The sequence below is a fragment of the Hyla sarda genome, chromosome 1, assembly GCF_029499605.1.
Source record: "Hyla sarda isolate aHylSar1 chromosome 1, aHylSar1.hap1, whole genome shotgun sequence".
In the NCBI taxonomy this organism is placed as follows: Eukaryota; Metazoa; Chordata; class Amphibia; order Anura; family Hylidae; genus Hyla; species Hyla sarda.
The window spans coordinates 4,230,553-4,252,075 of record NC_079189.1 but is presented as its reverse complement, the minus strand read 5'-3'; the positions used below and the strand labels follow the sequence as shown (position 1 = coordinate 4,252,075).

Sequence of the window (21,523 nt, the reverse complement as noted above, 5' to 3'; positions counted from 1 at the left end):
TACATGAGGAGGAGGTTTGTTACAGTGTGTCTCCCCAGTAGTAAGGAGATTACATGAGGAGGAGGTTTGTTACAGTGTGTCACACCAGTATTAAGGGGATTACATGAGGAGGAGGTTTGTTACAGTGTGTCACCCCAGTAGTAAGGAGATTACATGAGGAGGAGGTTTGTTACAGTGTGTCACCCCAGTAGTAAGGAGATTACATGAGGAGGAGGTTTGTTACAGTGTGTCACCCCAGCAGTAAGGAGATTACATGAGGAGGAGGTTTGTTACAGTGTGTCACCCCAGTAGTAAGGAGATTACATGAGGAGGAGGTTTGTTACAGTGTGTCACCCCAGTAGTAAGGAGATTACATGAGGAGGAGGTTTGTTACAGTGTGTCACCCCAGTAGTAAGGAGATTACATGAGGAGGAGGTTTGTTACAGTGTGTCACCCCAGTAGTAAGGAGATTACATGAGGAGGAGGTTTGTTACAGTGTGTCACCCCAGTAGTAAGGAGATTACATGAGGAGGAGGTTTGTTACAGTGTGTCACCCCAGTAGTAAGGAGATTATATGGGGAGGAGGTTTGTTACAGTGTGTCACCCCAGCAATAAGGGTGTCAGTAATTTAATCGCCACATAACTCATAATTATGACAATTATCAGGATTCTGATCTGTTGAGTTGAAGACAAATATAATGGATACAATTCCCTTCTGGGCCGATTATTCCTCAGACGTTTCAGATAAATTCTATTTTAGACGGCATTAACCCTTAGAGGGCAGTTTTACAATATAATAAAATAACACGTATTATAAAAAATATGCAGATTTATTGGTTATAGGTAATAAACATAAACAATGACATAAATGAATTAGATAGAATGATATCAGGTTATAGGATTGTTCATCGGACATTACAGGCTTAGGTTACATCTATATACACAAGAAATACAAAATCTCATCATATCTATACTGGGGAATATCTGAGCTGAGATATACGAACCAACGACATCACATGACACCGGGAACGGGCACACTCCATCTAAGGAGGTATCACATGACACGGGGAACGGGCACACTCCATCTAAGGAGGTGTCACATGACACAGGGAACGGGCACACTCCATCTAAGGAGGTGTCACATGACACGGGGAACGGGCACACTCCATCTAAGGAGGTGTCACATGACACAGGGAACGGGCACACTCCATCTAAGGAGGTGTCACATGACACAGGGAACGGGCACACTCCATCTAAGGAGGTGTCACATGACACAGGGAACGGGCATACTCCATCTAAGGAGGTGTCACATGACACCGGGAACGGGCACACTCCATCTAAGGAGGTGTCACATGACACAGGGAACGGGCATACTCCATCTAAGGAGGTGTCACATGACACCGGGAACGGGCACACTCCATCTAAGGAGGTGTCACATGACACCGGGAACGGGCACACTCCATCTAAGGAGGTATCACATGACACGGGGAACGGGCACACTCCATCTAAGGAGGTATCACATGACACGGGGAACGGGCAAACTCCATCTAAGGAGGTGTCACATGACACGGGGAACGGGCAAACTCCATCTAAGGAGGTATCACATGACACGGGGAACGGGCACACTCCATCTAAGGAGGTATCACATGACACGGGGAACGGGCACACTCCATCTAAGGAGGCATCACATGACACGGGGAACGGGCACACTCCATCTAAGGAGGTGTCACATGACACAGGGAACGGGCACACTCCATCTAAGAAGGTATCACATGACACAGGGAACGGGCACACTCCATCTAAGGAGGTATCTCATGGAAGAGATGTATCCAAAGGATAGGCAATAAGATGTCTGATTGTGGGGGTCCCGCCGCTGTGACCCCCACTATGTCAGTGCAGCCCCCGGCATTCTGTGCCAGATGCTGTTCCCGAGACGTTATGTCGCGGCCACACCTCCTCCATTCATGTCTATGGGAAGGGGCGTGACAGTTGTTATGTCCCATAGACATGAATTGAGGGGGCGTCACATGATGTCATGACCACTGCTACTCTTATAACCCCTTAACAGCGCGGAAAATTTTGATTTATGGGTCACAATTTTTTTCCCTCACCTTCTAAGACTCATCATTTTAAAAATTTTCCACCAATAAAGTTGTGTTAGGGCTTATTTTTTGTTACGCATTTCCTTGGCGCACTTCATCTCATCATATAATGTATTACAAAGCCAGAAAAAATGATATGCAATGCAAAATGTAAAAAAAAACTATTTATATATATATAAAATCGCACAATTTTGTGAGGCATAAATCTTTTCAGGGGTCAAGAACGGTAAAACTCATTTTATTCTACGGGTCAGGACGAGTCCAATGATACCAAACTTGAATAATTTTTGTTTCGTTGTAAAAAAAATATATATATATAAAAAAAAATAAAAGGACCCCTTGAACTTTTTTCTGTTTGCACCTTCAGAATTTTTTTGGGTTTATTTTTTTGCGCAATAAGCTGCAGTTCTTACTTGAAAAAGACCTCATTGAGCAGGTTGAAACGTCGCAGTTCACACTTGGGTGAATAAAATCACTTTTTGTATTGGATCGCTGGAGTGCTGCCTTGTTATTTTGGAGATATATATATATATATATATATATATAACAGCTTTTCACTGTTATTTATCAGATAGTTCGCCTCTAGTGTTAAAACCTTTCCCATATTCTGAACATGATTACATCTTCTGCATGTGAATTCTCCTATGAACACCAAGCAGCGATTTCACTATAAAACATTTCCCACATTCTGAACATGAATACGGCTTCTCTCCTGTGTGACTTCTTTTATGTTTAACAAGATGTGAATTTTGTGTAAAACATTTACCACATTCTGAACATAAATACAACTTTTCTCCTGTGTGAGTTCTCTCATGTCGAACAAGATTTGCTTTTACTGCAAAACATTTTCCACATTCTGTACATGAATAAGGCTTCTCTCCTGTGTGAATTCTCTCATGTGTAACAAAATCTGATTTGTGTGAAAAGAATTTTCCACATTCTGGGCATGAATATGGCTTATCCCCTGTGTGATTTTTCTCATGTTTTACAAGATTGGATTTTTGAGTAAAACATTTTCCACATTCTGAACATGAATATGGCTTATCTCCTGTGTGACTTCTCTTATGTGTAACAAGATCTAATTTCTGTGTATAGCATTTCCCACATTCTGAACATGAATATGCCTTATCTCCTGTGTGAATTCTCTGATGTCTAACAAGATTAGATTTCATTGTAAAACATATCCCACATTCTGAACATGAATATGGCTTCTCTCCTGTGTGACTTCTCTTATGTTTGTCAAGATATGATTTTTCTGTAAAAGATTTTCCACATTCGGGACATGCAAATGGCTTCTCTCCTGTGTGACTTCTCTTATGGTTAACAAGATCTGAATTTTTTATAAAACATTTTCCACATTCTGGACATGAATATGGCTTCTCCCCAGTGTGGTTTCTCTTATGGATAACCAGATCTGATTTTCGTGAAAAGCATTTTCCACATTCTGGACATGAATATGGTTTCTCTCCTGTGTGACTTCTCTGATGTTTAACAAGATCTGATGTTTGTGTAAAACTTTTTCCACATTCTGGACAAGAATGTGGCTTCTCTCCTGTGTGGATTCTCTCATGTACAACAAGATGTGATTTACTTGTAAACCATTTTCCACATTCTGAGCATATAAATGGCTTCTCTCCTGTATGAATTCTTTCATGTATTACAAGTTGCGATCTACTTGTAAACCATTCCCCACATTCTGAACATGAATATGGCTTCTCTCCTGTGTGAGTTCTCACATGTCTAACAAGATTTGATTTTCGTGTAAAACATTTCCCACATTCTGAACATGAATAAGGCTTCTCTCCTGTGTGACCTCTCCCATGTGTAACCAGATTAGATTTTTGTGTAAAACATTTTCCACATTCTGAACACGAATATGGCTTCCTTATGTCCCTTCTCTCATTCCTAACAAGACTTGAGCTATTTATAAACACTTTTTCACATTCACCATAATGATTCCTTTCCTCCCCTTCCTGCTCTGTCCTTGTGGTAACAATGTGTGGTTGGTCAGGAGAAGGTTCCTCATGATCAGGTGGATTATTATAGGATAGATCTGGATGGACATTAGGGGTAAGGAGGTCTTCTCCTGAGGAGCGCTCCATCATATCTTCATCTTCTCCTTTATCATTCAGGGATAACATGAAGTTTCCCTCAGAATTCTTACTGGGATTTTCCGTCTCTTCCTTTATATTTCCTCCGTCTTTTGAATAGTCTTCGGCTTGGACTAAAAATGAAATAAAAAGTATTAAAAAAAATGTCAAGAAATCTTCCTGTGCGGTTCCAGCCTTATAAAGCTTTGTATAATATACAACCGCCATCCCGCTGCAATGATAACACTGATCCCGGCCGCTTCATCCCTTACATACCACAGTTGGTGTCCGCAGCACCTCACAGACAGATGGAGGGGGTCAGGATATTACTGACGGGTGACGCCAAAAAGTTCAGATTATCACCAACCGCCAATAATGTTTTCCAGTTCTATAACGCACGCTCATAGCACTGATAGTAGCCGGGACATATGGCTAATGCCACACATTGCCGATCCCCATTAACCCTTTAGACACAGCAATCAAAATTGTTTGCGTCATATTAAAAGTCCCGTAAAACACATCCCCTCAGGGTAGCTGATCAGCACAGCCGCTGTGAAATCCTGGGGTCCAGATCAGCATTTCGGACGGAGGGAAGTCTCTTTCTTCCCTGCCTCCGCGCCATCTGATCAGCGCTCTAATGCTCCAGGAAGCCTCGGCAGCCCGGAGCAATGGAGCGCCGATAACACTGATCACTGAAGCATAAAGGGAGATCTGTAGTGCTCTGAACTTTATCCCCTATCCGAAGGATAGGGGATAAAGTTCAAAGCACTACAGATCTCCTTTAAACAGTGTATTCAATCTAAATATTAGGGGAAGCTGGGTGAGCCGGCTCCCTGCCTCCAATGCGCTCTGGAGCTCATTATCATTAACAACATAAACATCTATAACTCTGCACAGAAGCGGCGGAAAAAAAGTTAAAGTAAGTGAACCCTCGTTTTAAAGCGGTTTACCTGCACTATAGCTCAGTGTATTAGGTTTAGTGCGGGTGGAGAGATGTAAGATTCTCTTCATGGGGTTATAAGAGGGAACGGCTACGAGAAGGATTGAGCCATCATTCCTGCTGCCATGGTGGTTCGGGTTGGATGCAGGGGGGGGGGGGGGGGGGGGGGGGTTCAACCGTCCTGGCCTCAGTGCAGATGCCTCCCCATATGTAGCGTATTATATCAGGCAGGAAAGGAACATCGGGGAGGACACAATATGATGACTGACAATCTCATCATGGCCACAGTCTAACAAGAGACAGCGACGCTCATATCTTAGTCCTGTACTTTCTGGTTGAGCAGTTCCCATAATGTACGGCTTTCTCTAAGCTCTTCATCACAGTCCCCCCCCATCCCCACCCCGTCCTACTCCCCTCCCGCAGCACTGCTGCCAATTCCTCGCCCGGAGCTGCTGCATAACATTTCAGCACACAGCAGACTTTCGCACAGTGAGGTTCCAGCAACTGTTGTATCCATTTCCTGTCTGTTCCTCTGCCTAAATGTGCCAAAATATATATGACACGGAGATGGCAATGTAGGCTGGGGGGCTGGTCAGAGGTGATGACATCACAAAGGGGGGGGGTGTAGCTAGAGCCCAGAGAAGGATCATGCCAAGCCTCATGATGATGCGTTTTCTCGGGAGAGAGGGAGAAATTAAGGAAATGCAGAGACAAAACCACACTGACAATAAGATGAATACACAACTTCCTGTCAGGATAGGAGGAAGAGCCAGAGAACCGAGGACAAAACCACACTGACAATGAGAGGAATACACAACTTCCTATAATGGGTGAATCACACAAAAGCATGCTAGAGCCCGTACAAATAGTGACAACACAATACTATTAAGTTATATATCTTGGGGTGAAAGATTTTATTTCAATGTAATATTTTGGTATCAGAAAAACCTGTTTAAGCCCGAAGCAAAACAGGATCCATAGATGACCACGGAGAGGATCTCTATATAGTCACCTCCCTCAGGTCCTGACTATACATAACACAGGGGATCACTGGGGCCTGAAGGGTTAATGTAATGTAGATCTAAGGTGGAGCCTCCCCTGAAGAAACCTCTGAATTCCCTCTGTAATCCATTACTACGTACCTGGGGTAACACCTCCTGGAAATATTACATACCTGGGACAACACCTCCTGGAATTATTACATACCTGGGACAACACCTCCTGGAATTATCACATACCTGGGACAACACCTCCTGGAATTATTACATACCTGGGACAACACCTCCTGGAATTATTACATACCTGGGACAACACCTCCTGGAATTATTACACACCTGGGACAACACCTCCTGGAATTATTACACACCTGGGACAACACCTCCTGGAATTATTACACACCTGGGACAACACCTCCTGGAATTATTACATACCTGGGACAACATCTCCTGGAATTATAACACACCTGGGACAACACCTCCTGGAATTATTACACACCTGGGACAACACCTCCTGGAATTATTACACACCTGGGACAACACCTCCTGGAATTAATATATACCTGGGGTAACACCTCCTGGAATTATTACATACCTGGGGTAACACCTCCTGGAATTATTACATACCTGGGGTAACACCTCCTGGAATTATTACATACCTGGGGTAACACCTCCTGGAATTATTACATACCTGGGGTAACACCTCCTGGAATTTCCTCCTTCACTTCCCTCATACACGGGTGATGGCCCCTCATCCTCTCTTCATCATCCTCCACTTTATTATTAGTCAGATCTCCCCCCTGATGTGACATATAGAACAATTCACTACAATACAGCAGACAGGAGGAGCAACAGAGACCCCCAAAATCTACCCCCACATCTATGACTGCAGGACCCCCCTATAGAGATATAGGATCAGCCTCATCTACCTGATGCTTCTCTGGGACATTTCCCTCTGGACAGTCCTGGGAATACAGAGGGCGGGGATACCTTTCGGGTGGATTTCTATCAATGACTCCATCTGTAGGGAACACACAGGGAATGAATACATCAGTGCTGGATAGATTATTACATGTGATGATCAGATGATGGGTGTAGTAGTATCTAGGAGACCCTTCACCAATAAAAGTCTCCCCCTCCTTACACTGCTGATAGGCCCAAAAATCTGTCTCCTCCTCTGCCTCCATTTTAACCTCAACCTCAATATCCATCAGATCTTCACCCTAAACAGATAGGAAGAAAATGTAAGTTGATCTTGGGGTCAATCACTTTATGGTCATATTTTGGAGACTTTAGTGTCATCTACCTGACGATTGTCTGGGACATTTCCCTCTGGACAGTCCTGGGAATACAGAGGACGGGGACACCTATCGGGTGGATTTCTATCAATGACTCCATCTGTAGGAACACACAGGGAATGAATAAATCAGTGCTGGATAGATTTCTATGTCACTAGGTAGTGAGAGTGATATCTATATATATGTCTCTTCTTACCTTGTGATGTGAGGGGCCGGTGATCCTCCATCATGACTATGTCCTGGTACAGATCCTTGTGTCCTTCTACATACTCCCACTCCTCCATGGAGAAATAGACCGCCACATCCTGACACCTTATAGGAACCTGACACACAATGATACCGTCATCACCAGATCCCTCCATTACTGTATAATGTCCCAGCAGTGTCACCTCTCTAATCATCACCAGACCCCTCCATTACTGTATAATGTCCCAGCAGTATCACCTCTCTAATCATCACCAGATCCCTCCATTACTGTATAATGTCCCAGCAGTGTCACCTCTCCAGTCATCACCAGACTCCTCCATTACTGTATAATGTCCCAGCAGGGTCACCTCTCCAGTCATCACCAGACCCCTCCATTACTGTATAATGTCCCAGCAGTGTCACCTCTCTAATCATCACCAGATCCCTCCATTACTGTATAATGTCCCAGCAGTGTCACCTCTCCAGTCATTACCAGACCCCTCCATTACTGTATAATGTCCCAGCAGGGTCACCTCTCCAGTCATCACCAGACCCCTCCATTACTGTATAATGTCCCAGCAGTGTCACCTCTCTAGTCATCACCAGACCCCTCCATTACTGTATAATATCCCAGCAGTGTCACCTCTCCAGTCATCACCAGACCCCCCCATTACTGTATAATGTCCCAGCAGTGTCACCTCTCCAGTCATCACCAGACCCCTCCATTACTGTATAGTGTCCCAGCAGTGTCACCTCTCTAATCATCACCAGACCCCTCCATTACTGTATAATGTCCCAGCAGTGTCATCTCTCCAGTCATCACCAGACCCCTCCATTACTGTATAATGTCCCAGCAGTGTCATCTCTCCAGTCATCACCAGACCCCTCCATTACTGTATAATGTCCCAGCAGTGTCACCTCTCCAGTCATCACCAGACCCCTCTATTACTGTATATTGTCCCAGCAATGTCACCTCTCTAGTCATCTCCACACCCCTCCATTACTGTATAATGTCCCAGCAATGTCACCTCTCTAGTCATCTCCACACCCCTCCATTACTGTATAATGTCCCAGCAGTGTCACCTCTCTAATCATCACCAGACCCCTCCATTACTGTATAATGTCCCAGCAGTGTCACCTCTCCTGTCATCACCAGACCCCTCCATTACTGTATAATGTCCCAGCAGTGTCACCTCTCCAGTCATCACCAGACCCCTCCATTACTGTATAATGTCCCAGCAGTGTCACCTCTCCAGTCATCACCAGACCCCTCCATTACTGTATAATGTCCCAGCAGGGTCACCTCTCCTGTCATCACAGACCCCTCCATTACTGTATAATGTCCCAGCAGTGTCACCTCTCCAGTCATCACCAGACCCCTCCATTACTGTATAATGTCCCAGCAGGGTCACCTCTCCTGTCATCACAGACCCCTCCATTACTGCATAATGTCCCAGCAGTGTCACCTCTCCAGTCATCACCAGACCCCTCCATTACTGTATAATGTCCCAGCAGTGTCATCTCTCCAGTCATCACCAGACTCCTCCATTACTGTATAATGTCCCAGCAGTGTCACCTCTCCAGTCATCACCAGACCCCTCTATTACTGTATAATGTCCCAGCAGTGTCACCTCTCCAGTCATCACCAGACCCCTCCATTACTGTATAATGTCCCAGCAGGGTCACCTCTCCAGTCATCACCAGACCCCTCCATTACTGTATAATGTCCCCGCAGTGTCACCTCTCTAGTCATCTCCACACCCCTCCATTACTGTATAATGTCCCAGCAATGTCACCTCTCTAGTCATCTCCACACCCCTCCATTACTGTATAATGTCCCAGCAGTGTCACCTCTCTAATCATCACCAGACCCCTCCATTACTGTATAATGTCCCAGCAGTGTCACCTCTCCAGTCATCTCCAGACCCCTCCATTACTGTATAATGTCCCAGCAGTGTCACCTCTCCAGTCATCACCAGACCCCTCCATTACTGTATAATGTCCCAGCAGTGTCACCTCTCCAGTCATCACCAGACCCCTCCATTACTGTATAATGTCCCAGCAGGGTCACCTCTCCTGTCATCACAGACCCCTCCATTACTGCATAATGTCCCAGCAGCGTCACCTCTCCAGTCATCACCAGACCCCTCCATTACTGTATAATGTCCCAGCAGTGTCACCTCTCCAGTCATCACCAGACCCCTCCATTACTGTATAATGTCCAAGCAGTGTCACCTCTCCAGTCATCACCAGACCCCTCCATTACTGTATAATGTCCCAGCAGTGTCACCTCTCCAGTCATCACCAGACCCCTCCATTACTGTATAATGTCCCAGCAGTGTCACCTCTCCAGTCATCACCAGACCCCTCCATTACTGTATAATGCCCCAGCAGGGTCACCTCTCCAGTCATCACCAGACCTCTCCATTACTGTATAATGTCCCAGCAGTGTCACCTCTCCAGTCATCACCAGACCCCTCCATTACTGTATAATGCCCCAGCAGGGTCACCTCTCCAGTCATCACCAGACCCCTCCATTACTGTATAATGCCCCAGCAGGGTCACCTCTCCAGTCATCACCAGACCCCTCCATTACTGTATAATGTCCCAGCAGTGTCACCTCTCCAGTCATCACCAGACCCCTCCATTACTGTATAATGCCCCAGCAGGGTCACCTCTCCAGTCATCACCAGACCTCTCCATTACTGTATAATGTCCCAGCAGTGTCACCTCTCCAGTCATCACCAGACCCCTCCATTACTGTATAATGCCCCAGCAGGGTCACCTCTCCAGTCATCACCAGACCCCTCCATTACTGTATAATGCCCCAGCAGGGTCACCTCTCCAGTCAGCAGCTCAGTGATCCTGTGGATGAGTTCTAGGATCTTCTCCTCATGTATCAGTGAGAGAGGTGGAGGCTCTGTGATGGGGCCCCGGGCCCTGCTCTGTACTACTGACTCATGGAGATGGCTGCTGGGGGCCACACACTCCCCCCATGTCTTCTTCACTATGGTGTAATCCTGTGTATGGAGAAAGACAATGAGGGGACTGACCCCAGTATTCCTCCCTCACTACAAAGAGGAGATTGTGCCCCCTGTATAGAGCTCTAGTGAGCACATCTGGAATACTGGAGTCAGTTCTGGAGACCTCACCTACAAAGAGACATCCAGAACATAGAGCGGCTCCAAAGATGGGGACAACAATGGCGGAAATGTAGATGGAGACAACAATGGTGGAAATGTAGATGGGGGGACAACAATGGTGGAAATGTAGATGGGGACAACAATGGTGGAAATGTAGATGGGGACAACAATGGTGGAAATGTAGATGGGGACAACAATGGTGGAAATGTAGATAGGGACAACAATGGTGGAAATGTAGATGGGGACAACAATGGTGGAAATGTAGATGAGGGGACAACAATGGTGGAAATGTAGATGGGGGACAACAATGGTGGAAATGTAGATGAGGGGACAACAATGGTGGAAATGTAGATGGAGACAACAATGGTGGAAATGTAGATGGGGACAACAATGGTGGAAATGTAGATGGGGACAACAATGGTGGAAATGTAGATGAGGGGACAACAATGGTGGAAATGTAGATGGGGGACAACAATGGAGGAAATGTAGATGAGGGGACAACAATGGTGGAAATGTAGATGGGAGGACAACAATGGTGGAAATGTAGATGGGGACAACAATGGTGGAAATGTAGATGGGGGGGACAACAATGGTGGAAATGTAGATGGGGACAACAATGGTGGAAATGTAGATGGGTCACCTCACCTCTCCGGTCAGCAGGTGGAGGATCTCCAAGGTGAAGTGTAATATTCTCTTAGTCATCTCATTCCTCTCCTTGTCCATCCTTCTGCACCTTATAAGGTAGAGAATAAAAATGGGTCATAAAGAAGGAAGCAATAGCCGAATCTTCTCCCATAAGGGATAGAAAATAAATAGAAGAAGAGGAATCCAGATCAGATAAAATTGTAAAGGGGAGTTCCGATGATCTAGTAAGGCACAGAGATATAGTCAAGGACACACACGCTTAGTAAACATGCCCATAGTTCAATCAGGTACACACATAGACTTAGTAGAGAGAACACTCTATTGCCGCTCCTGAATCATGAAGAGAGGTCCGTCCTAAAGTCTCCACCACTGTTCTGTTTATGGTAATTCTGATCATACTGAGAGGGAGAGGTGCTGGGAGGGGATGAATATAAGCCAGGGGCGGTGGTGCGGACAAGCAGCGTGGACATCACAGTGCCAGATGAAGGCATGTAACCCCGCCTGTTTCAGTTAGATCATTTGCATATCAGGAATAATGAAGATAACGGGTGAACGGCTGGACGGATTCGGGCATGGTAAGTAGCATATTGTTCAGCGTCCCCCGCACTACCAGCCGGGGGGGGGGGGGGGGGGGGAGGTTTAGTGACAGTTTTCCTTTAAATTTTCAATGTTCATATAAAAAAGATAAACAAATACAAACATAAGAACCCTATAATAGGAAGACAGCAATTCGCTATAAAGGTCAGAAATAACCCTTTAGTAGACACAGAGTAGAAAGGCCACTGACCATCGATGACCAGCAAACAGACAGGTCACACATATCAAGCACATAGTGTAATTGGAGGAGCCTATAAAAGAAGGACTGTGGCAGGGAAAACTCCTCTTGGCGTTGAATAAAGGACTTCAATACCGTCCCTTATATAAGAGAAAAATAAAGGACCCCATTCAAGGACCAGAGAGAGGGATCAGAAAGTGTAGTCAGCTCAGACAAATTAGGATTATTCCACAGTGGGGAGTATGCAGTGATCCACACTGCGAATAAGAGTAGGGGTGAGGTCCGGGAGCCTAGTCCGCGCTGCAATTTCCAACTGATTAATAGGGGTCACCCCGCCAAGACGCTTCGATACTTGTGCTGCCAAAAAATGTAACCAGGGGTTGGGGACCGATAGACCACCCGCTTCTTTACCCCGCTGTAAGGTTTCAAGACGGATTCTGGCGGGCTTACCGTTCCATACAAGGGCTAAATTTTAATAAAATATCTCATAGGGACCGAAAAAGGGGAATTATGCAATTTGTAGAAGAACTGAGGCATCAGGACCATCTTTATTACATACGATCTGCCAACAATAGAGAGAGTTTATGCCAGGGGGGTCACCCTACGGGCACTATGGTCGCTGAAAGCACTTGCCACTGTAGAGAGTCCCGTATTGCCCTATTCTTTGACTTGCAGGTATTGATATCTCTTATAAACCCCCCCCCCCCCCCGCCCTTACAAATGCCTTTAACCCCCCCCCCCCCCAAAAGGGTTTATCCAGGAGAAATTTATATATATATATATATATATATATATATATATATCGACTGGCTCCAGTGAAAAAAACAAGCCCTCATATGGGTCTGTAGGTGAAAAAAATCAAAAGTTATGGATTTTAAAAGGAGAGGAGGAAAAAACTAAAATGAAAAATATGAGTGGTCCTTAAAGGGGTACTCCACTGATCAGCGTTTGGAACAAACTGTTCCGAATGCTGGAGCCGGCGCCGGCAGCTCGTGATGCCATAGCCCTGCCCCTCATGATGTCGCGTCCAGTCCAGCCCCCTCAATTCAAGTCTATGGGAGGGGGCGTGACGGTCGCCACGCCCCCTCCCATAGACTTGCATTGAAGGGGGTGGGGCGTGATGTTATGAGGGGGCATGGATATGACATCACTAGCTCCCAGCACCAGCTCCAGTGTTTAGAACAGTTTGTTTCAAATGCTGAGCAGCAGAGTACCCCCTTTAAAGTCAAAATGAACTAGGTCCTCAAGGGGGTAAGGCGCCACAAGGACCCTCGCATTCTAGGATAAGAGTGGAAAGTAAGACATACATGGATTGGAGTGTGATCAGACTACGAGGGAGGTACCCCATCAATGTAACTAAGGGAAAGATCATCTGGCTACCCAACGCAAGATCACTGCGGGATAAAGTACCATGCGATCTCGAGTAACAAGAGTACTGCGTCCAGATAGGATTGCGTTGTCTCCTCAAGTCAGCCCGCCCCACCCCCTCCACAAATCTGGTCAACCCAGTAGTGCTGGACATCTGAGGGGACCCCTATCATCAAATATGTCTAAGGTTGGGTTTAAAGATTAAACTCTTGGTACAGTCAGGTAGTGCAGGTGACACTGATGACAACGGTACTCACCTTGACCCGTTCCGTGGTGGGGATCTCCGGTAATCTTGGCCGTTAGCTCCAGCTCCGGGCACCCAGCTTGGGGCACGGGCGGAGCTTAGTGACGTCACTACCGCTGCTCCCTTCTGGGAGAACAGCAGAGGTGACGTCACTAAGCTCCACCCGTGCCCCAAGCTGGGTGCCCGGAGCTGGAGCTAACGGCCAAGATTACCGTGATCCCCGCCACGGAACGGGAAAAGGTGAGTACCGTTGTCATCAGTGTCACCTGCACTACCTGACGGTACTGACAAGGTTGGTGGAGGTGGCAGATTTCCTTTAAATCAGTACTCCAGTGGAAAACTTTATATATTTATTTTTTAATCAACTGGTGCCAGAAAGTAAAACAGATTTGTAAATTACTTCTATTAAAAAATCTTAATCCTTCCAGTACTTCTCAGCTGCTGTATAAGAGGAAGTTGTTTTCTTTTTGGATTTATTTTCTGTCACGACGACAATGCTCTCTGCTGACACCTCTGTCCATATCAGGAGCTGTCCAGAGCAAATCCCCATAGCAAACCTCTCCTGCTCTGGACAGTTCCTAACATGGGCAGAGGTGTAAGCAGAGAGCACTGTGGTCAGACAGAAAAGAAATCCAAAAAGAAAAGAATTTCTTCTGTAGCATACGCTAACAAATACTGGAAGGATTAAGAATTTTTAATAGAATTAATTTACAAATCTGTTTAACTTCCTGGCACCAGTTGATTTAAAAAAAAAAAAAAAAAAAAAGTTTTCCACCGGAGTACCTCTTTAACCCTTAAGGACTCAATTTAGTTTTTAACGTTTCAAAAAATCATAACTCTTTTATACTTTCATCCACAGACTAGTATGAGGGCTTGTTTTTTGCGCGACCAGTTGTCCGTTGTAATGCCATCACTCACTTTACCATAAAATGTATGGCGCAACCAAAAAACACTATTTGTGTGGGGAAATTAAAGAGAAAACATCAATTTAGCAAATTTTGCATTTTCACGCCGTACAATTTATGGTAAAAATGACATGTGTTCTTTATTCTTTGGGTCAATACGATTAAAATGATACCCATGATAACATACTTTTCTATTACTGTTGCACTTAAAACATTTTTTTTAACCCCTTAAGGACCCAGCCCAAATATACCTTAAGGACCCGGCCATTTTTTGAACATCTGACCACTGTCACATCAAGCATTAATAACTCTGAAATGCTTTTACCTTTCATTCTGATTCCGAGAATGTTTTTTCGTGATATATTCTACTTTATGTTAGTGGTAAAATTTTGTCGATACTCGTATCATTTCTTGTTGAAAAATTCCAAAATTTGATGAAAAAATTGAAAATTTTGCATTTTTTTTTAACTTTGAAGCTCTCTGCTTGTAAGGAAAATGGATATTCCAAATAAATTATACATTGATTCACAAATACAATATGTCTACTTTATGACTGCATCATAAAGTTGAGATGTTTTTACTTTTGGAAGACACCAGAGGCTTCAAAGTATAGCATCAATTTTCAAATTATTCACAAAATTTTCTAAATCAGAATTTTTCAGGGACCAGTTCAGTTTTGAAGTGGATTTTAAGGGCCTTCATATTAGAAATACCCCACAAATGACCCCATTATAAAAACTGCACCCCTCAAAGTATCCAAAATGACATTCAGTAAGTGTGTTAACCCTTTAGGTGTTTCACAGGAATAGCAGCAAAGTGAAGGAGAAAATTCAAAATCTTAATTTTTTACACTCGCATGTGCTTGTAGACCCAGTTTTTGAATTTTTACAAGTGGTAATAGGAGAAAAAGCCCCCCAAAATTTGTAACCCAATCTCTCTCGAGTAAGGAAATACCTCATATGTGTATGTCAAGTGTTCGGCGGGCACAGTAGAGGGCTCAGAAGGGAAGTAGCAACAATGGGATTTTGGAGAGTGAATTTTTCTGAAATGGTTTTTGGGGGGCATGTCACATTTAGAAAGCCCCTATGGTGCCAGAACAGCAGAAAACCCCACATGGCATACTATTTTGGAAACTACACCCCACAAGGCACGTAACAAGGGGTCCAGTTAGCCTTAACACCCCACAGGTGTTTGACAACTTTTCGTTAAAATCGGATGTGTAAATGGAAAAAAAAATGTTTTCACTAAAGTGCAGTTTTTTCCCCAAATTTACAATTTTTACAAAGGGTAATGGGAGAAAATGCCCCCCAAATTTGTAACCCCATCTCTTCCGAGTATGGAAATACCCCATGTTAGGACGTAAAATGCTCTGCGGGCGAACTACAATGCTCAGAAGAGAAGGAGCCACATTTGGCTTTTTGAAAGCAACTTTTGCTGAAATGATTTTTTGGGGGCATGTCGCATTTAGTAAGCCCCTGTGGTGCCAGAACAGCAAAAAATACCCACATGGCATACTATTTTGGAAACTACACCCCTCAAGGAACGTAACTACCTTAACTACCCACAAGTGTTTGACGACTTTTTGTTAAAGTTGGATGTGTAAATGAAAAAAACATTTTTTTTTTACTAAAATGCATTTTTCCCTAAATTTTACATTTTTACAAGGGGTAATAGGAGAAAATGACCCCCAAAATTTGTAACCCCATTTCTTCTGAGTATGGAAATACCCCATGTGTGGACGTCAAGTGCTCTGCTGGCGAACTACAATGCTCAGAAGAGGAGGAGCGCCATTGAGCTTTTGGAAAGACAATTCGTTTGGAATGGTAGTCAGGGGCCATGTGCGTTTACAAAGCCCCCCGTGGTGCCAGAACAGTGGACCCCCCCACATGTGACCCCATTTTGGAAACTACACCCCTCACAGAATTTAATAAGGTGTGCAGTGAGTACTTACACCCCACTGGCGTTTGTCAGATCTTTGGAACAGTGGACTGTGCAAATGAAAAGTTAAAATTTTTCATTTTTACGGACCACTGTTCCAAAAATCTGTCAGACACCTGTGGGGCGTAAATTCTCACTGTACCCCTTATTACATTACATGAGAGGTGTAGTTTCCAAAATGGGGTCACATGTGGGGGGGGGTCCATTGTTCTGGCACTATGGGGGCTTTGTAAACACACGTGGCCTTCAATTCCGGACAAATTTTCTCTTCAAAATCCCAAGGCGCTCCTTCTCTTCTAAGCATTGTAGTTCGCCCGCAGAGCACTTTACATTCACATATGGGGTATGTTATTACTCAAAAGAGATGGGGTTACAAATTTTGGGGGGCTTTTTTCCTATTTTCCCTTGTGAAAATGAAAAATTTAGGGTAACACCAGCATTTTAGTGAAAAAAATTTTTTTTCTTCATTTTCTCATCTAACTTTAATGAAAATTCGTCAAACACCTGTGGGGTGTTAAGGCTCACTATACCCCTTGTCATGTTCCGTGAGGGGTGTTAGTTTCCAAAATGGGGTCACATGTGGGTATTTATTTTTTTGCGTTTATGTCAGTACCGCTGTAAAATCAGCCACCGCTGTGCAAATCCCCAATTTAGGCCGCAAATGTACATAGTGCGCTCTCACTCCTGAGCCTTGTTGTGCGTCCGCAGAGCATTTTACGCCCACATATGGGGTATTTCCGTACTCAGGAGAAATTGTGTTAGAGATTTTGGGTGTCTTTTTTTCCTTTTACTGCTTGAGAAAATAAAAAGTATGGGGCAACACCAGCATGTAGCCCCCAACTTTTCCTTTTCATAAAGGGGTAAAAGGAGAAAAAGCCCCCCAAAATTTGTAGTGCAATTTCTCCCGATTACGGAAATACCACATATGTGGCCCTAAACTGTTTTCTTGAAATACGACAGGGCTCCGAAGTGAGAGAGCGCCATGCGCATTTGAGGACTAAATTAGGGATTGCATAGGGGTGGACATAGGGGTATTCTACGCCAGTGATTTCCAAACAGGGTGCCTCCAGCTGTTGCTATATTCCCAGCATGCTTGGACAGTCAGTGGCTGTCCAGAAATGCTGGGAGTTGTTGTTTTGCAGCAGCTGGAGGCTCCGTTTTGGAAACACTGCCGTACAAGACGTTTTTCATTTTTATTGGGGGGGACAGTGTAAGGGGGTGTATATGTAGTGTTTTACCCTTTATTAGGTGTTAGTGTAGTGTAGTGTTTTTAGGGTACATTCGCACTGTCGGGTTACGGTGAGTTTCCCGCTAGGAGTTTGCGCTGTGGCGAAAAATTTGCCGCAGCCCAAACTTGAAGCAGGAAATTTACTGAAACCCGCCTGTGTGAATGTACCCTGTACATTCACATGGGGGGCAAACCTCCAGCTGTTTCAAAACTACAACTCCCAGCATGCACTGACAGACCGTGCATGCTGGGAGTTGTACTTTTGCAACAGCTGGAGGCACACTGGTTGGAAAACCTTCAGTTAGGTTCCGTTACCTAACTCAGTATTTTCCAACCAGTGTGCCTCCAGCTGTTGCAAAACTGCAACTCCCAGCATGTACTAATCACCGAAGGGCATGCTGGGAGATGTAGTTATGCAACAGCTGGAGGTACCCAACTACAACTCCCAGCATGCCGAGACAGCTGTTTGCTGTCTGGGCATGCTGGGATTTGCAGATTTGCAACATCTGGAGGGCTACAGATAGAGACCACTGCACAGTGATCTCTAAACTGTGGACCTCCAGATGTTGCAAAACTACAAATCACAGCATGCCCAGACAGCAAACAGCTATGTGGGCATGCTAGGAGTTGTAGTTTTGCAAGATCTGGAGGGATATAGTTTAGAGACCACTGTATAGTGGTCTCAAACTGCAGCCCTCCAGCTGTTGCAATACTACATATTCCAGCATGCCCAAACAGCTGTCTGGGCATGCTGGGAGTTGTAGTTTTGCAACATCTGGAGGGCTAGAGTTTAGAGACCACAGTCTCAGACTGTAGCCCTCCAGGTCAACATACCGGCTTCCGTAGGATCCAGGGAGCCGTCCCCTTCTGACGCAAGTCATGCCGCCCGCCAATCACCGTCGCCGCAGCCTCCGGATCGGTAAGTGGACTCCGGCGCCCGGTCCTCTGTTGTTTCCTCATCCTGTCCCTCCTATTGTGGGTGGGCAGGACGGGGAAAACGAAAGTTAACCCCCCCGCCCACGGTCTGCTATTGGTCGTCACCTCTGACGATCAATAGCAGACCAATAGCAGGGATAGGAGGGGTGGCACCCCTGCCACCTCACTCCTATGCCTACAGGGGGATCGTGGGTGTCTTAGACAACCGCGATCCCCCTTATATACCCGTATGACCCAGAATCGGCGCAAATTGCAAGTGTGAATTCCCTTGTGATTTGCGCCGATCGCCGACGGGGTGGGGTCTGATGACCCCCCTGGGCATTTGCGCGGGGTGACTGCTGATTGATATCAGCAGTCACCCCGGTCCGCTCCCCGCCCAGCGCGCGGCGGGGACCGAAATTCCCACGGGCGTATGGATACGCCCTGGGTCCTTAAGTTCCAGGACGTCAAGGCGTATCCATACGCCCTAGGTCCTTAAGTGGTTAATCAAATTAGTACATTTAAAATCCCCCTATTTTGAAGACCTATAACTTTTTCATTTTTCCGTATAAGCGGCGGTATGAGGGCTAATTTTTTGCGCCGTGATCTGTACATTTATTTTGATACCATATTTGGTAATATAAAACTTTTAATACATTTTTTATAATTTTTTTTTGTAATAAAAGGTTATAAAAAAAGCAGGTATTTTGGACTTTTTTTTCCAACCTTCACGCCGTTCACCGTACGGTACCATTAACATTTTATTTTAATAGTTCGGATATTTACGCACGCGGTGATACCAAATATGTATATAAAATTATTTTTTATTTTTTTACACTTTTTGGGGGTGAAATAGGGAAAATTGGACAATTTACGTTTTTATTGGGGAGGGGTTTTTTAAATTTTTTTTACTTTTTATACTTTTATTTTTACACTTTAACCCCTTAAGGACCAGGCCCATTTTGGCTTTAAGGACCAGAGCGTTTTTTGCACATCTGACCACTGTCACTTTAAGTATTATTAACTCTGGGATGATTTTACCTTTCATTCTGATTCCGAGAAAGTTTTTTTGTGACATATTCTACTTTATGTTAGTGGTAAATTTTTGCCGATACTTGAATCATTTCTTGGTGAAAAATTCAAAAATGTGATGAAAAAATAGAAAATTTTGCATTTTTCTAACTTTGAAGCTCTCTGCTTATAAGGAAAATAGACATTCCAAATAAATTATACATTGATTCACATATACAATATGTCTACTTTATATCTGCATCATAAAGTTGAGATGTTTTTACTTTTGGAAGACATCAGAGGCTTCAAAGTTCAGCAGCAATTTTCCAATTTTTCACAAAATTTTCAAAATCTGAACTTTTCAGGGACCAGTTAAGTTTTGAAGTGGATTTGAAGGGCCTTTATATTAGAAATACCCAATAAATGACCCCATTATAAAAACTGCACCCCTCAAAGTATTCAAAATGACAATCAGTAAGTTTGTTAACTCTTTAGGTGTTTCACAGGAATAGCAGCAAAGTGAAGGAGAAAATTCAAAATCTTCATTTTTTACACTCGCATGTTCTTGTAGACCCAGTTTTTGAATTTTTACAAGGGGTAAAAGGAGAGAAATCTTCCTAAAATGTGTAAACCATTTTCTCTCGAGTAAGGAAATACCTCATATGTGTATGTCAAGTGTTCGGCGGGCGCAGTAGAGGGCTCAGAAGGGAAGGAGCAACAATGGGATTTTGGAGAGTGAGTTTTTCTGAAATGGTTTTTGGGGGGCATGTCACATTTAGGAAGCCCCTATGGTGCCAGAACAGCAAAAAAAAAAACAAAAAAACACATGGCATACTATTTTGGAAACTACACCCCTGAAGGAACGTAACAAGGGGTACAGTGAGCCTTAACACCCCACAGGTGTTTGACGACTTTTCGTAAAATTTGGATGTGTAAATGAAATTTTTTTTTCACTAAAATTATGCTTTTCCCCCAAATTTTACATTTTTACAAGGGGTAATAGGAGAAAATGTCCCCCCAAAATTTGTAACCCCATCTCTTCTGAGTATGGAAATACCCCATGTGTGGACGTCAAGTGCTCTGCTGGCGCACTACAATGCTCAGAAGAGAAGGAGTCACATTTGGCTTTTGGAAAGCAAATTTTGCTGAAATGGTTTTTGGGGGCATGTCCCATTTAGGAAGCCCCTATGGTGCCAGAAAAGCAAAAATAAAATAAAAAATAAAACACATGGCATACTATTTTGGAAACTACACCCCTCAAGGAAAATAACAAGGGGTCCAGTGAGCCTTTACACCCCACAGGTGTTTGACGACTTTTCGTTAAAGTTGGATGTGTAAATTAATTATTTTTTTTTCACCAAAATGCTGGTTTTGCCCCAAATTTTACATTTTTACAAGGGGTAATAGGAGAAAATGCCCCCCAAAATTTGTAACCCCATTTCTTCTGAGTATGGAAATACCCAATGTGTGGACGTCAAGTGCTCTGCTGGCGCACTACAATGCTCAGAAGAGAAGGAGGGCCATTGAGCTTTCGGAGAGTGAATTTGTTTGGAATGGAAGTCAGGGGCCATGTGTGTTTACAAAGCCCCCCGTGGTGCCAGAACAGTGGACCACCCCACATGTGACCCCATTTTGGAAACTACACCCCTAACAGAATTTAATAAGGGGTTCAGTAAGTATTTACACCCCACTGGCGTTTGACAGATGATTGCAATAGTGGGCTGTGGAAATGAAAAATAAAATTTTTCATTTTCAAGGACG

General features: G+C 44.3%; 1 protein-coding gene across 1 annotated transcript in view; it reads right to left on the bottom strand.

The window, feature by feature from the left end:
* Positions 1-21,523, bottom strand: part of LOC130306379 (zinc finger protein 845-like) — a 316,660-nt gene that overhangs the window by 52,961 nt on the left and 242,176 nt on the right. Inside the window, exons 9-11 of the mRNA XM_056552091.1 lie at positions 2,703-4,305; positions 2,495-2,538; positions 988-1,778 (exon numbers count right to left, since the gene is read on the bottom strand). Coding sequence (XP_056408066.1) covers positions 988-1,778; positions 2,495-2,538; positions 2,703-4,305 — 2,438 coding nt within the window. The remainder of the gene's footprint in view (positions 1-987; positions 1,779-2,494; positions 2,539-2,702; positions 4,306-21,523) is intronic.